Genomic DNA, 16,818 nt, shown 5'->3' on the forward strand with positions numbered 1-16,818 from the left:
ATGAACCGACGGTTCGACCGGTGAACCGAATGGTTCGATTAAATTTATTTATTTATTTAGCATCAAAACGATGCGTTTTGGAGGATACATAACCTTCTTTCAAACCCTCCCTCTCCACACCGCAGCAGTTGTCGCCCGCCTCCAGGCCTGCCCCAACACGCCGCGACAGGCTCCCACTCGGGCGGCTATAAATTCATGGCGACACCCAACTCAAGAAACCTATATATGTCTTCTCAGTTGAATGGAATATCTTGATTTCATGCTCGATTACCTTAATAATGTCTAAAATATCCTTCTTTTTTTGTTCCTTAAAGGGGACAGCTGGTGGCGATGATAAATTTTGTTGAAAATGGAATTCAGAAGCAAATTTCATGCCTGGCTCTGGCTTCATCTTCTAGAAGAATCGTCCTCTTTCAAGAATTTTCATCAGAAAAAAAAAATAGCAAATTAGAATGAAGCTTACAATGAAAAACAACATATTTCTGTTTTAGAAGACTTCGAAAGGGTCTCATAATCTGTAATCTGTAAGGAAAAAAAAAACTAGAACATCTTAATCTTAACCGAATTGGCGCTGGCAACTCAAAACAGACATGGCAGTCTGTATCATGGTCAGAGCAATGAGGAAGAATGCAGAGAAGACCAAGATGAATGACCATGGACTGCTGAAATAAGTTCTTCTCATTGTTGCCCAGTTGCTGCAATAATATGCCTGTATCTCTTTGAATTCCTTCCAGAGATAGCAATCTCTATTGTTGAACACCTTAGATTTCGCTAGATTTTTAAACAAGTTAGCCACATATTGATCATCGTTGGAAAATCTTGAGATAATTCCGTCTGAGCAGAGAACTGCAACATCTCTGGGCTGGCTGATGAGACAATTCATGAAAGAGACGTAGTGGGAAAAGTATTTGAGGTCATCTTCCAGACATTCTTCCCAGGCAACACAGTTTATGAGGACAGAGGCAGTTACGTCATTAATGGTTATGGTGGGGATTTCTAGCACCCCCTTCTGGTACTTTATGTCTAACAAGCTCTCAGCTTTCCTTGACTTGAACTTGATTCCTGATGGCCGGAGTTGTGTTACACTTTGTATTGACTGACCGGGCTGACCTGATCGATGATATTCGTCTTGTCTTTTGCGATTTGTGACTTGGGTTTGAGGAAGAAGACTCGAGTGAAGGAAGTCGAGTAAATGCTTGGCTTTCAAATCTTGGTGAAAGGTTATTGTGTCTGACAACATTGGTGACACTAGACCGGGCGAGACTAGAGCAAAAACTTCCAAGGCGAGCTTGCAGAAAGAACGGGGGCTTCTGTATTCTTCAGGACTCTTGGACGCTATAAAGAACGATTCTAGAACGAAAAGGGGAAGCTGGTTCTCGAGCTTAAAGAGATCCCTGATGAGAACTGGGATCAGCCATGGCCTTCCATAGATAGGATTACCAGTGCTGAACATATCAGTTCGACTGCGGTCAATGTAGCGAAAGAGCTCAATGACAAAGCAAGAATCAAGCAACATCATTTCAACAAAGTCATGAGTCGACATGGGGACAGACTCTGAGTAACAGTCTCTTGCGCGCTTTTCCATCTGCCTCATCTTCCTGAGATATTGGTTTAAATCCATTCTAAAAACTCCTGGACGGGAAAGAAGCCGCTCAAGGAACAACCACTTGTGCTCTTCAAACTCGAGCAAGTTCTCTTTGCCCCGGTGATATGGGCCTATCGATACAATCTCAGGTTGCTGGGCCTTGCAGTTGATATCTAAGAAGGTGTCAGGGAGCCGAAAGATGCAAACAGATGAGTTCCATCTTTGTCCCACTCTTCGCAAGCTTCGCCTTTCCTCGAGGCGATGCTCAATAAGATTCAAGGAATATTCAAGTGAGCCTTCACCCCAAAGGTACTCCATGTCCCTCACTCTTTCCTCTTGCCATTTCCTTTCTTCTTCTGAGATTTTGTTCTTGTCTCCATGAACTGCTGGTTCGTCTTCCTCCTTGTTTTCTTGGATGATCTGCTGCACAACTTCTTCACAGGTTTCAGTGATTTCCTCCTCCCCTGATTCACTGATCACAACATCTTGGTACTCCATTTTTTCTCAATTTCAGAAGATTAATGAAGGGTATAGTACACTCAGAGTTGCAACCTTTCTTAAGGACCTACTGTATTTTAAGGGGCACTACCAAAAACCACTAGGAAAATGTACTAGTAAGAAATGATTGTTTTTGGGAAATAGGGTAATACAACAAGGGAACGAAGCTGGAGTGAAGCTCGACAATGAAAACAAGAAAAACATTCTATGTTCTGAAAAAACTTCAAAAATGCCATTTCTTAGAAGGTGGAGTGAAGATGGAGCTGGTGATTATTGGAATCGTCCCCATTGAGCTGTTTGGGATATAAGATGAGGTTGGCTGCCCTAACACGAGAAACCATCATTTAGGAGTTGTCTGTAGAATGAATTGGCTGTTTCTGTGAAGGCTGGGGTTCTTAGAAGATAAGTAGAGGGAATGATGAAGCTTATCTATACGAGATAAGGAGGATTAATTCTAGTCCCCACCCTGATTGAAGTTGAGAGTGGGTTCAACCTCAAAGCTAGTTTTGGCATTATCCTGAGTTTGATGACCTCCTCCTAAGAGAACTTGGCCGGAAAAAGGCTACTCTTTATTTATTATTATTATTTTTTTTTCATTTTGCCAAGCCCAACCCAAATTGTAAAAGGGACTGTTCAATTCGGTTGGATTTGGATTGGGTTGAACTCGTACAAATTGAACCCCTAGTTGAGTTTTTAAGTTTAATAGGGGTACAACATTCCAAAAACTCAATACTACAAAGTGACATATTTGTATCAACTCCAAAAAAGGCTTCCCCACATAACCCAAGCCTACCATCAAAGGAAGAGCCATCACAGAGAATGGGAAAATACAAAGCACTGCTGATAATTAACTAGGTCCACAATCAGAAGACTGAAAAAGAATGACCTTAATAAAAGGCCTGAACATCATCATAATCTACCCAAACTGGCGCTGGTAACTCCAAACGGACATGAGAGCCTGCACCATGGTGAGAAGAATAAGGATGAAGGCAGAGAACACGGAGATGAAGGACCATGGAGTGCTGAAATAAGTACGCTTCATGGTTGCCCGGTTGCTGCTGTAATAAGCCTCTATTTCTCTGACTTGCTCAGACAGGTAGCAATCTCAAACCTTGAATCCACTAATTTTTTCCATCGGAGCAGAGAAAGGCAACATCTCTAGGTTGGTTGATGAGACAACTCATGAAAGAGATGTAATCAGTGAAGTAGTTGGAGCCCTCTTCCAGACACTGTTCCCAGGCGACACAGTTTATGAGGAGAGTGCTGGTGAAGTCATTGATGGTTATGGATGGGATTTGTAGCACCTGGTTCTAGTATTTTATATCCAACAAGCTATCAGCTCTGCAGGACTTGAACTTGATCCCGGACGGCCTGAGTCGTGTTACACATTGCATGGGTTGATCTGCTGGCCGGTGGGGATCCGTCATCATGACCCGCTTTGGGGGAAGCAGACTTTGGTGAAACAAGTGAAGAAGATGCTTAGCTTCCAAGTGTTGGAAGGGGAGGATGGCTTCTGGGGACCTTGGCAAGGCCAGATCAAAAACTTTCAAGGCTAGCAGGGGCAAAGTTTTAGTTTCTTCAGCATCCCTGGACCAGCTAAACAATGAGTCAAGAATGAAGAAAAGGAGCTGGTTCTCCAGCTTGAGGAGGTCCCTGATGAGAGGTTGGATGAGCCAAGGCCTTGTGAAGATTGGGTCCTCCTCATCAGAGTTAAAAAACAGAGTATGTGAGGAGAAGACTCCAATAAATTTTCTCTTGGCTGGGCATAAATAGCCACTGTATACAGCTTTAGATCTTATATTTTAGGACTGATTGACTAACAATAAGGAAACTATAACAATAAGTGAAGGATTTGAAGACTAACTATGGAGGAACATAGACTCAATTCATTCTATGATACGCTTATTACAATGAAAGAAAGCATAAATAAATAGCCTACAGATATGAGACAATTCCGGACTGGTATACTATCACCGGACGGAATTTCCCTTACATGGAAAGAGAATAAACTCTTACATGGAAAGTGAATAAACTATTACATGGAAAGAGAATAAACTCTTACATGGAAAGTGAATAAACTACCTTGCTAGAATTACTCCTAAATCAATTATAATAAAGGCAGTATATTTCACTAATTTAGGGAAGTAAACAGAGGATGCTAAATATGGGGAGGAACGCACAGGATGGAAGGCGACGTGGGCTTGATTTCCAACACTCCCCCTCAAGCCGCGTTGTAGATGTTGATCATTCCAAGTTTTCCTGTCAGATCTTCGAAGTTAACTCGAGCAAGAGCTTTTGTGAGAATGTCAGCCGTTTGACAGTTTGTCGGAGTGTAGCTGACTTTGAAAACTCCTTCTTCAATCTTTTCCTTGATAAAGTGTCGATCTATCTCCACGTGTTTAGTTCGATCATGATGAACCGGATTCTTAGCGATACTGATGGCAGCTTGATTGTCGCAGTATAACATCATGGGATGCTTCAATGAAACCCGTAATTCTTCTAACAGCCTGTTCAACCAGATTCCCTCGCAGATACCTTGTGCCATAGCACGAAATTCTGCCTCAGCACTGCTACGAGCTACCACTGACTGTTTCTTGCTTCGCCATGTAACCAAGTTCCCCCAAACAAATGAACAATAGCCTGAAGTTGATCTCCGATCAGTCACTGAACCTGCCCAATCTGCATCTGAAAAAATCTCAATCTCTTTCTTTGTTGTTCTTTGAAAGAAGAGACCCTTTCCTGGTGTCATCTTGAGGTACCTCAATATTCTGATCACAGCAGTCATGTGTTTTTCGGTTGGATTATTCATGAATTGACTTACCACACTAACGGAGAAGCCGATGTCTGGCCTTGTATGAGAAAGATAGATGAGTTTCCCCACAAGACGTTGATATCTTCCTTTATCAACTGGCGTACTTCCATCACTTTCTTCCAGTTTGACAGTTGTATCCATAGGTGTTTCTGCCGGCTTGCATCCTAGCATTCCTGTTTCATTCAATAAGTCCAGAACGTATTTGCGTTGTGAGACTGCTATACCTTTCTTTGACCTAGCAATCTCCATTCCGAGAAAGTACTTGAGGTTTCCAAGATCCTTGATCTCAAATTCCTTTGTCAGTAATTTTTTAAGTAAGTCAATTTTCTCTTCATGATCACCTGTCAAAATTATGTCGTCCACATATACAATGATAATTGCCAGCTTCCCTTCTGGGAAGTGTTTCACAAATAATGTGTGATCAGATTGACATTGAACGAATCCGTACCCTTTCACTACCTTAGTGAACCGTTCAAACCAGGCCCTGGGAGATTGTTTGAGACCATACAAGGATTTTCGGAGTCTGCAAACCTTGTTGAAGTTTGATGTCGTCTCAAGTCCAGCAGGAATGTCCATGTAAACTTCTTCATCTAAGTCACCATTGAGGAAGGCATTCTTCACATCAAGTTGGTGAAGTGACCAATCGAGATTAACTGCCAAGGATAAAAGTACACGAACAGTATTGAGCTTGGCAACTGGAGCAAAAGTTTCTTGATAGTCAATGCCATAGGATTGGGTGAATCCTTTGGCAACCAACCGAGCCTTATACCTGTCCACATTACCATCTGCCTTGTACTTTACTGTGAAAATCCACTTACACCCAACTGGTTTCTTACCTCTTGGGAGGTCAGTAATTTCCCACGTACCATTCTTTTCCAGCGCCCGAACTTCCTCATCGACTGCTGCCTTCCACTTAGGATACTTGAAAGCTTCCTGAATATTCCGAGGAACTTGTATCTCTGTGATGCTAGAAGTGAATGCACGAAACGTAGGTGATAGCTTATCATAAGAAATAAAATTTCCAATGGGATGCTGAGTGCATGATCGAATTCCTTTCCTCCAAGCTATGGGCATATTAAGAATATCATTTTCTAACTCGGAATCAACAGTACCATCAGGAGCGTTGTTACCTGGAAGTTTGCTTGGATTAGGACCCGGTTCAGCCTCATGGGTTTGTTGAGAAAGTGCTCCTTCCTCCGTTTCCTCTTGGATGTGCTCCTTATCCCACAAGTCAACAATGGACTCTGGTTGATTAAATGACTCTGGAGGAATGTGATTTTCAGTGATGATGGGTGGCTCACTGAATGACTCAAGATCCCAAAATTGATATTCCTGAGTTGAATTCTCCCCCTGAATATCGTTTTTGGGATAGTAAGGCTGGGTTTCAAAAAATGTGACATCCATTGAATTGTAGAATTTTCTTGTGACCGGAGAGTAACACTTATACCCTTTTTGATTTGAAGAATACCCAAGAAAGATGCACTTGAGTGACCTAGGATCAAGTTTACTTCGATGTTGTTGATTGATATGAACAAAAACAGAGCACCCGAAAATTTTGGGTGGGACGGTGGAGATGAGACGAGTAGTCGGAAAGGATTTTAGGAGTGTTTGACAAGGTGTTTGGAATTTTATTACCCTAGACGGCATCCTATTGATGAGGTAGGCTGCCGTAAGGACAGCTTGCCCCCAGAATAATTTTGGAACATTCATGGAGAACATTAGTGATCTAGCCACCTCTAACAAATGCCTATTTTTCCTTTCAGCGATTCCGTTTTGTTGTGGGATATCAACACATGAACTTAAGTGAACTATCCCTTCTTGTGCTAGAAATTCTCCTAGAATGGAGTTGAAATAATCCCTAGCATTATCAGACTTTAGAATTTGTATTTTTGACTGGAATTGGGTCTGAATCATATTTTTAAAATTTTTGAAAATTTGACTCGTTTCAGATTTTTCTTTCATGAGGAATACCCAAGTTAATCTAGTGTGATCATCTATGAATGAGACAAACCACCTAGTACCAGTTACATCTTTTATTCTTGACGGACCCCAGATATCGCTATGAATCATTGAGAATGGACTAGACTCTTTATAGGGTTGAATGGGAAAATGAGACCGGACTTGCTTTGATAATTGACAGATTTCGCACTCAAAGGATTTTGGATTTTTATGAAATAATGAAGGAAATAAATGCTTGAGATACATAACATTTGGATGACCTAAGCGATAGTGCCACAACATAATTGCACTATCGTTATTTTGACATGAAACCGAAAAAGAATTACTACCAACTGCCATTTGAGGTTGTTCTTGTGGATCATGGAGCTCCTTAAGGATGTAGAGTCCAGAGCATTCCTCAGCATTGCCAATCGTCTTCCCCGAATCCAAATCCTGAAATTCACAGTGAGTGGAGGAAAAATTAGTAATACACCTCTTTTCCTTAGTGAGTTTACTAATTGACAATAGATTACAGTCCAAGTTAGGAACAAGGAGAACAGAGTTGAGAGTAAGATCCCTTGATAGCACAACTGAACCTGTTCCGGCAACCTTTGATAGTGAACCATCTGCTATTCGGACTGTTAAATTATTTGGACATGAGCTATATGTATCAAAAATTGTCGCATCTCCCGTCATATGATCAGATGCTCCTGAGTCCACGATCCAAGGTTTTTACGTTTCTTACCAACAGTAAAGGCACTCAAAAAATTACCTTTGTGAGCCAAGGTTCCGGAACCAATGAGCTGGTTGGAAGATGAGCCAGTTTGTGACTGTACTGACAAAAGAGGAGACAGTAGTTTCTGAAGCATCTCCATTTGCTCCTTATTAAAAGGGCTAGCTTCAGGTTGTGGCGATTGTTCATCGGTAGCCACATGATTGCCTCGTCCTTCTTTCTCAAGTGGTTGACGTGGCTTCCAATCTACTGGCTTTCCATGAATCTTCCAGCAAGTTTCTCTTGAGTGTCCCGGCTTTCTGCAATGATCACACCAAGGTCTACCTCCTTTAATTTTTTGACGGTTGTCAAAAGGAGCGAATTGAGTCTTAAGAGCCGAGCTTTCTGCCATATTCAGTTGTTGATGGGATCCCATCATGAGATTTTTCCGACTTTCTTCACGACGCACTTCAGAGAATGCCTCTCTGAGGCTAGGTAGAGGTTTTACTCCCATGATTCTTCCTCTGATTTCATCAAGATTTTTGTTCAAACCTAACAAAAATTTAAACACACGTTTCCCTTCGACAATCTTTTTATACAACAAACCATCTGTAACACAATTCCAGTTATGAACCTCAAACGTATCAAGTTGACGCCATAGACGAGTAAGAGTATTGAAATATTCAGTTACCGTAAGGTTTCCTTGACGCAAATCGTGGAGGATGCCTTCAATCTGGATGATTTCAGATGTGTTTTCCTTGTCTGAGAAAGTTTCTTTTGCAATGTCCCAGATTTCTTTGGCAGTATCAAATGACAGAAAATTTTCACCAATGTCAGGGGTCATAGAGTTGACTAGCCAGGACATGACCATATTATTTTCTGCTATCCACTTCTTGTAGGTTGATGCTGTGGTTTCTGGTGCCGCCGAAGCTCCGGTGATGTAGTCATCTTTCTCCTTTCCCCGTATAAACATTAATATGGATTGAGACCATTGCAAATAATTTTGCCCATTCAGTTTATGGGCTGTGATTGGCAGATGAGAGGTTTCCATTTGATGAGAGGATGAAGACGATGAGATGATGATATCAGAAGTAGAGGATGATGAGTTGGTAGCCATTCCAAAGGCTGGACCGTATTTAGGCATAACCTAGAAGAATAGAATTGAGTAAAAAAAAAAACTGACTAAAGATGAAGACGATGAGACAGGATTAAACCTGCTCTGATACCATGAAGGATTTGAAGACTAACTATGGAGGAACATAGACTCAATTCATTCTATGATACGCTTATTACAATGAAAGAAAGCATAAATAAATAGCCTACAGATATGAGACAATTCCGGACTGGTATACTATCACCGGACGGAATTTCCCTTACATGGAAAGAGAATAAACTCTTACATGGAAAGTGAATAAACTATTACATGGAAAGAGAATAAACTCTTACATGGAAAGTGAATAAACTACCTTGCTAGAATTACTCCTAAATCAATTATAATAAAGGCAGTATATTTCACTAATTTAGGGAAGTAAACAGAGGATGCTAAATATGGGGAGGAACGCACAGGATGAAAGGCGACGTGGGCTTGATTTCCAACAATAAGTAAACTATAGTTGTTGAGATACAATCACATATTTACAGGAATTCTACTTATTCTAGTCTATCTGTACAGCTAGCAGTAGAAAAAAAATTAGGGGCTTGAATGTTAACTCATGACAGTAGAATCTCCACTCTCCCCAAGGAGGCGCAAGAGCTCCACCACAAAGCAACCATCAAGCAACATCATTTCCACAAAGTCTATTGACACAAGCTCAGGTACTTGGAAACTCTGCTTGATCGTGTGAATGGTACGAGGGAGTGGGAAGATGCAAATGGATGAACTCCGTCCATTACCTCGTACTCTGCTTCGCCGCTCCCCAAGTCGAGCTTTATTTGTTTGGTGGGCTTCATCGTGCCAATGCCTTGCTTCATCGTTTCCTTTCTCTCATCCTGGGGCATGCTTGAACTTGCTCCATTCGATACAGATTTCATTCCCCTCATTTCAGCTCCTGTTATTTCATTTTCTTTCACAGATTCATCAACTATTACAATAACCTGGTGCTCCATTTTTCTGAGAGGCAGAGGACTAATGAAGGTAGGACTCTCACGTCCAGGAAGCCAAATATATACATCTATGTTCAAGAAACATTCCCCGGAAATGACATAGAAAATACAGAGAAAGAAAACAAAATTGATGGCATGGAAAATTGAAAACAAAGCAAGGGAGGGTATTTGCTGAGAAAGTCGAATGCAGCGGCTTCAGTGCAACACCCAGTAACTCTGTGATGTTCAACAGACGCCTAACCTCTTTTTTTACCCGTTAGAAAAAGGGAGCGATTGTGTTGTGTAGCTTCACTACAACACTCAGGAACTTCCTCTGATGGGTTGTATCTTCTCTTCCTTTCATTTCCTTGTTTACTTGCATGCAGGAATGAAAATAGAATATCCTTGAAGAAAGAGTTTCTTCTCTTGTCAAGTGGTAAAGGAATGTCATTAAAAATAATTATTAAATATTTAAATATTTAAAAAGAAATAATTTTAATTAAATAAAATTATTTTGAACGTGTAAAACTAATAAAAATATTTTAATATTTTAAATTTATTAAAAATGTTACATATTTTTTAAATATTTAAATCATGGATCTTTCAAAATGATAACAACAAGTTCTTAAATATTTGATTTTAGAAAACCCTTGTGATTAAAATTTTTGCTCCAAAAAATTTTTATCAGGCTAAAAATTAGTTTGACTTGTAATTAAGCCCCAAATTAAATATTTTCAATTTAAAAAATAATTTCATAATTTAATTTAAATATTTTTTAAAAAAAAATTAGAAATGTTGCAAAAATAAATTTTATTCATCTTCTATTCCATTTAAATAAGGGTTTTAAATTTTTAATAATAATTGTATGTGAAAAGGAGTAAAGTGATAAAATTATACGCTTAAGATAATCATATCCATCTTATTCCATTTCCTATTTTGCAAGTAAATACTTGAATAGATTCTTGATTTTGATGGTCTTTCGTTGAGTTTGCAAGTAAATGTGACTTAAGAAAGGCAAAGTGGTTCAGGCGAGGTCACACCTAGGGGCATTGATATGAGACCCTAGATGCGAGCAAGGCACATAGGCAAGCTTTGCGAGCACCCACATTTGGGCTCCACCACATGTTGCGTTGTGTAACTCATGGTTGCAATGGCACGATGTGCGATGCAATCTCCCCCTTTCCGATTGTGGCACAATGGTACAATGTCTTGTGCAATAAGGTGGTTTAACAAACCATGAGCAAAATGTTGTGGCCTTGTGCTACACCACGATGGGGATTGGATGTGGCTTGGTGTTGCTACAACAATAAAGTCATCTTAGACATCATGGTCGATGCTTAGCAGAAGGGCACAATGCGTTATGTGTAGAGATGAGGGATCATGGGTGCAATGTCAACTTCTTGTTACACTAAGAAAGGCATAATGTCACTGCAACAATAAGATTGAGGCGTGACAAGAGGGTAAGGCATGACATTGGTGTGGCATGACCAACTCTTATGGCTTGCAAGGTGAGGCAAAGACTTGCAAGGGTTAACCTATGGATGCCAAAGACATGAGCAGCAACACGCCAATGTGCCAAGGGCACAAAGAGATTGCCTGATGGTGTTAAGGCAACAACAAGAGGTCGATACAAACATTTTGGTGCACGACTAATGAGGCAAAAGGGAAAAGCATGACATAGGTGTGGCATGTTACCTCTTGTGGCCTGTGAGACACGGGAAAAGCTTTGTAATGGGTTGGTCCATAGGTGCTTAGGCATAGATAGCAACACCAGTATATCAAGGGCACCTAGACATGGAACAAGGGTAGGCAACCGTGTGTAGGTTGAGACATACTAATGGATCAGAGGCAAGTTGAACAAGCAAAAATGGTTAAGGCAAAGCACTAATGTGGGTTAGTTGGCATGTGTAGGCTAAGACAAGGGAATTTGATGTGGGCTTGACTAACATACATAAGGGGCTAAAAACTAAACTGACATGGGCTTATAGGCAGCAATGGATTAGACATGACTCTTGGACTAATTTGATCAAAGAACGGACTGTTTCGCGAAGATGCAAGGATGATTACATGGCACCTATTAGGAAGAGACACCTTTGGTGGTTCCAACAGAACACATCAGATGGCTTCAAAAGGCATTAACGGGCTTAGTGTTGGATATGTAATAATTTTTATTATCGTGTTTTGTCTTCCATTAAGGCCCCATGTTTGTATAAGCTCCTCCCTATGTTAGTTCTTTTATAGGTGGGGTGATGGCTTGTTAACCTAATTTTCCTTTTTTCTTTTTTCTTTTTTCTTTTTTCTTTTTTATTTCTTATTCATTCCTAATGCGTCATGTGGGTTCATTCCTATTGTGCCATGTGGGTTATCAAGGTAACACCGAAATAGATAGTTAATATATTTTAAAATTTTTTATTTATTATTATATTAAAAAAATTATATTTTTCCTTTTGGTTTTTTTGTTGTTCTCAAATTTTATTCTAACTTATTTTTATTTTCTCTATTATTTTTGGATATTTTACCATGGTCTACATAGTATAATAAGAAAAATATTAAAATATTAAATTAATACTTATTTATTTTTTAATTTGAATCATTGAAATTTTATATTGAAATGTGAATAATTAAACAGACAAGTATAAGTATATAGTTGAATCAAGATACAAAATAATTAAATCTTAATAAAATAATGTTACCAATGATTTTTTATTTTTTTTAGAATTTAAAAGAAATAATAATTTTGTTGAATAAATATCTATTATTATAATGGTACATTGCCTAAAAAATATAGATCTTTAAAGAGTTTTTACAAAATAATTCAATAAATATGTAGTAATATGATTAAAATTTCAAAATTATCCTTCAACTTTTCTCTCATCAACAAGCTAACTAATCCATCTATTATTTCTTTTAACCTTGACATGACCAGAGAACTTCATCATACTTGTCAAGTATTTTTAAACTGGACACTTGGCTAACTAACATACATAAAGCTAAAACCGTAATCATTGCGAGTCTCTTTTCACATAAAAATTTAAAAGTTTTAAAAATATATAAATAATAAAATAATATGATAATATAATAAAATTTATAAAATAAATAAATATTTTATTTAGTAGAAATATAGAAAACTTAAATTTCTAAATTTGTTCATTATGTATTTATTTTATATTAATTTTATTCTCATTAATTATTTATTAATTTACATGTTTAAAATATTCATAAATAATTAAAATCAATAAATATAAAAAGATGAAATACAAAAAAAGAATTGACATTGAAAATATTTCATGAAACCAACACATTAAAAAAGGCAAAAAGGTAGAAGTATCACGGAGGAGTAAAAGAAAAAGAAAAAAAAGAGAAAAATTATGTAGTATAGTTATGTAGAATAGTTGGTTATCATATCATCAAAAAGAATTTCCCAAAAAAAAAAAATCCCTTTTGAAAATTGGGAAAACTGATCAAAAGGGACAAAAAACCCTCAATATTATAAAACTAACCCCCCACTTTTAATAGCCTCCAAAATGACCCGATGGACAAAAATACCCTTCAGCTACATCAACTCCTTTTTCCCTCTCATTCTAATTTTATTTCCCTCCATTCACCTCTTTTTTATTATTTCTTCCACTTTCTCCTTTTTTTCATTTTCTCCTGTTATTCCGTTTCTCTCTTTTCAGTGCATTTCTTCAAGTCTCACACAGTTTCTCTTCGGATTTCTTCAACTTAAAGCGCTTTAAGTTGTGGTTGGATAAACAGTGTACGTTTATTTTTATTTTTCCATTTTTTTTTTTTCATGTTTTATTTATTGAATATTTTCAAACATTTAATGAGATGTAGTAAAAATTTAAATAAGTTTGAAATTGTTATAATTTTTTTAATATCATTTACAGCCATGAAAAAAGGGGATTAAAAGAAGGAAATCATCAGCTTAAAAAGTGTAATGTGGAGAAACATTGTCTATATGAAAAAATCAAATGAAGGTAAGTAATAAAACTTGTGAAATTTTATGATGGTTTTGGTATTGTTTGCATATTTGTTCTTTATATAGATGTAAATATGTGTGAATAGGGTTTTGATATAATATATAAAGTTATCTTTTTTAGTTATATATCAAAACCTTACGGATATTAAGTTGAACTTAACGTGTGTTAAGTTGAACTTGACATAAGTTAAGATTGTATATAGTTATTTTATAGTAACATTATATTATTGTTATTTTATTTAATTATACTCAATTTGAGTTGAATCATTTGAAAATTACCCTTGACATTAAATGAATTATAACATAACCAATCTTTTAGTAAATAAAAATATTTTTATTGTTTAAAATAGTTTAGAGTTACAATATTTGAATTTATTTAATAACTATATACATTGTATTTCTTTAGCATTATTGGTATTATTTGAGGTAGTAAAGATGATTAATAATGTTATTTATTTGTTGTTTATTCTTTTTTCTTTTTTATTAAAAAAATAAATATGTGTAATGAAATAATATGTATTTAATAATGAATGAGTTTTTTAAAATTAATACCTACTTATTGGTGCTAATGCTATGATGTAACTAAAAAATATTCTAATATTGTTTGTTGATGCTACTAATTGAATTATTTTGTTATTTTAGTGGTTGATGAAGTAAGAATAATGCTTTTATATGAAGGAGAATGGGTACGAGATGGAAATGTTTTCTATTTTGAAGGAAGTAAAGGTAAAGGCATTGAGATCTCGAAAACTATATCATATAAAGAGTTAATAGGGGTTGTCCATCATATTCTGAAGCTAGATCCAACAAATTGTGTTCTTTCAATGAAGTATGTATTCAATGACAACATATCCACAAGTCTTATACAACTAACTGATGATGGGGATGTGAAATTCTTTATTGGTTTAAATTGTACAAATGGTAAGCTGTCTGTTCCATTGTGCATCATAGTTGAAAAGAGAATTGATAATCACAATCAGAAATCAATTTGCAATTCTTATTTTGAATGTCATATGCCTTCTGAGATTGATAAAGAATTGAATGGAGACTCAATGTTGATGCAAAAAAGTAGACACATTCATTGTGATTCAGTTGAAACTCTTACTGTTGATGGTGAAAATGGACCAAGATTTCAAAATGTGTCACTTGAAGGGTATAAAGTTCATGATTGGAACATGAATGAGACTGCAATTAATGAGGAGGATTATAGGATGAATACTAACCCTACTAGTGATAAGCAAGTGACCCAAATTGGCTCATTCAGAACTAGTTCAGCTCAGAGTGCAGAAATCTTGACCATGATTGATACAAATGATGGTTTCATACATGACAATCCCACTATAATCGAAGATGTAGCAAATGAAAGACAAAACATGATGCAACAACCTATAGTTAGTGGAATTAGTGATGACCATCTAGAAGAGCACCAAATATACTCAAATAAGAAAGAATTATAAAGGAAGTTGTATATGATGGCTCTGAAAAGGAAGTTTGAGTTCAAAACAACTAAATCCACTACTAAGTTATTGCTTGTTGAATGTTTTGATAAAGAATGCAAGTGGCGAGTTCGTGCTACCAAGTTGGGGATTTCCAATATGTTTCAAATAATGAAATTCTATTCAACACACTTGTCGGTTAGATATGATGTCTCGTGACAATCGACATGCAAGTAGTTGGTTGATTGGTGAGAGTATAAAAGAAACATATCAAGGGTTGGTTGTGAATTTTGACCAAAAGACATTGTAGCAGACATTCGAAAGCAGTATGGTGTTCAAATCAGTTATGATAAGGCGTGGAGAGCCAAAGAACTTGCTCTAGGTTCTATTAGGGATCACCTGAGGAGTCTTATAACACTTTATCATCCTATTGCTATGTTTTAGAGCAAAAAAATCCTAGTACCATTACTGATATAGTTACTGATTGTGATAATCAATTCAAATACTTTTTTATGTCGATTGGTGCATCTCTTGTTGGGTTTCACACATCAATAAGGCTTGTGATTGCAGTTGATGGGACATTTTTGAAAGCAAAGTACTTAGGGACTTTATTTATTGCAGCGTGTAAAGATGGCAACAATCAAATATACCCTTTAGCCTTTGGGATTGGTGATTCAGAAAATGATGCCTCATGGGAGTGGTTTTTACAAAAACTGCATGATGCACTTGGACACATTGATGATTTGTTTGTGATATCAGATCGACATGGTAGCATTGAGAAAGCAGTACATAAAGTATTTCCCCATGCGAGGCATGGCATCTACACTTATCACGTTGGACAAAATTTGAAGACAAAGTTCAAGAATCCTGCAATTCATAAGTTGTTCCATGATGCTGCCCATGTTTATCGTGTTTCAGAGTTTAATTTTATATTTGGGCAATTAGAGATGATTGACCCAAGAGCAGCAAGATATTTGATGGATATAGGTGTTGATCGATGGGCACGTTCATATTCTACCGAAAAAAGATATAATATCATGACGACAGGGATCGTTGAAAGCCTTAATGTTGTGTTGAAAAATGTTAGAGATCTTCCAGTTTTGCAATTGGTTGAAGAATTGAGAAACTTACTTCAAAAATGGTTTGTGACTCGTCAACAACAAGCAATGTCAATGTCAACTGAACTTACCATGTGGGCTGATGGAGAACTTCATTCGAGGTATAATATGTCAGCAACATATCTAGTGGAACCTATCAACTCCAAGGAGTGTAATGTTAACTATGCTGGCATTAGTGCTCAAGTGAATTTAGACAATCGTTCATGCACATGTCGACAATTTGATCTTGATCATATTCCATGTGCACATGCTATTGCTGCTTGTAGATTTTACAACATTTCATGTTACACTTTGTGCTCCAAGTATTTTACTACTAAAGCATTGTTATCTTCATATTCAGAGTGTATTTATCCAACTGGAAATGAAATAGATTGGGTAGTACCTAATCATATTCGTGGCAAAGTTGTGTTACCACCTAAAACGAGACGTCTAACAAGAAGACCAAGGAAAGTAAGAATTTCTTCTGGTGGAGAGGGCAAGCATACATCTCGTTGTAGTCGATGTGGTCAATATGGGCATAATTGGAAAAATGCAAACGACCAATCCCTTGATATCATGATAGCTTTGGAACTCTATGAACTTACATGAAATGAAAATTGTAATAGTGAGCTTTTTTGTTTTTTTGGTACCCATGTGAACGGAAATGTAAGTTACT

General features: G+C 37.2%; 2 protein-coding genes across 2 annotated transcripts; one reads left to right on the forward strand and one right to left on the reverse strand.

The window, feature by feature from the left end:
• Positions 1 to 556: 556 nt before the first annotated feature.
• LOC117916293 (UPF0481 protein At3g47200-like) lies at positions 557 to 2,083 on the reverse strand. The gene has a single exon (XM_034832248.1). The coding sequence runs from the start codon at positions 2,081 to 2,083 to the stop codon at positions 557 to 559; it is 1,527 nt and encodes a 508-aa protein (XP_034688139.1).
• Positions 2,084 to 15,557: 13,474 nt separating this feature from the next.
• On the forward strand, positions 15,558 to 16,480 carry LOC117916294. Its single transcript, XM_034832249.1, has 2 exons — positions 15,558 to 16,346; positions 16,430 to 16,480. Exons 1-2 carry the CDS (start codon positions 15,558 to 15,560, stop codon positions 16,478 to 16,480), a joined length of 840 nt encoding a protein of 279 aa, XP_034688140.1.
• Positions 16,481 to 16,818: the final 338 nt, after the last annotated feature.

This window comes from Vitis riparia, chromosome 6 (genome assembly GCF_004353265.1).
Source record: "Vitis riparia cultivar Riparia Gloire de Montpellier isolate 1030 chromosome 6, EGFV_Vit.rip_1.0, whole genome shotgun sequence".
Lineage (NCBI taxonomy): Eukaryota > Viridiplantae > Streptophyta > Magnoliopsida > Vitales > Vitaceae > Vitis > Vitis riparia.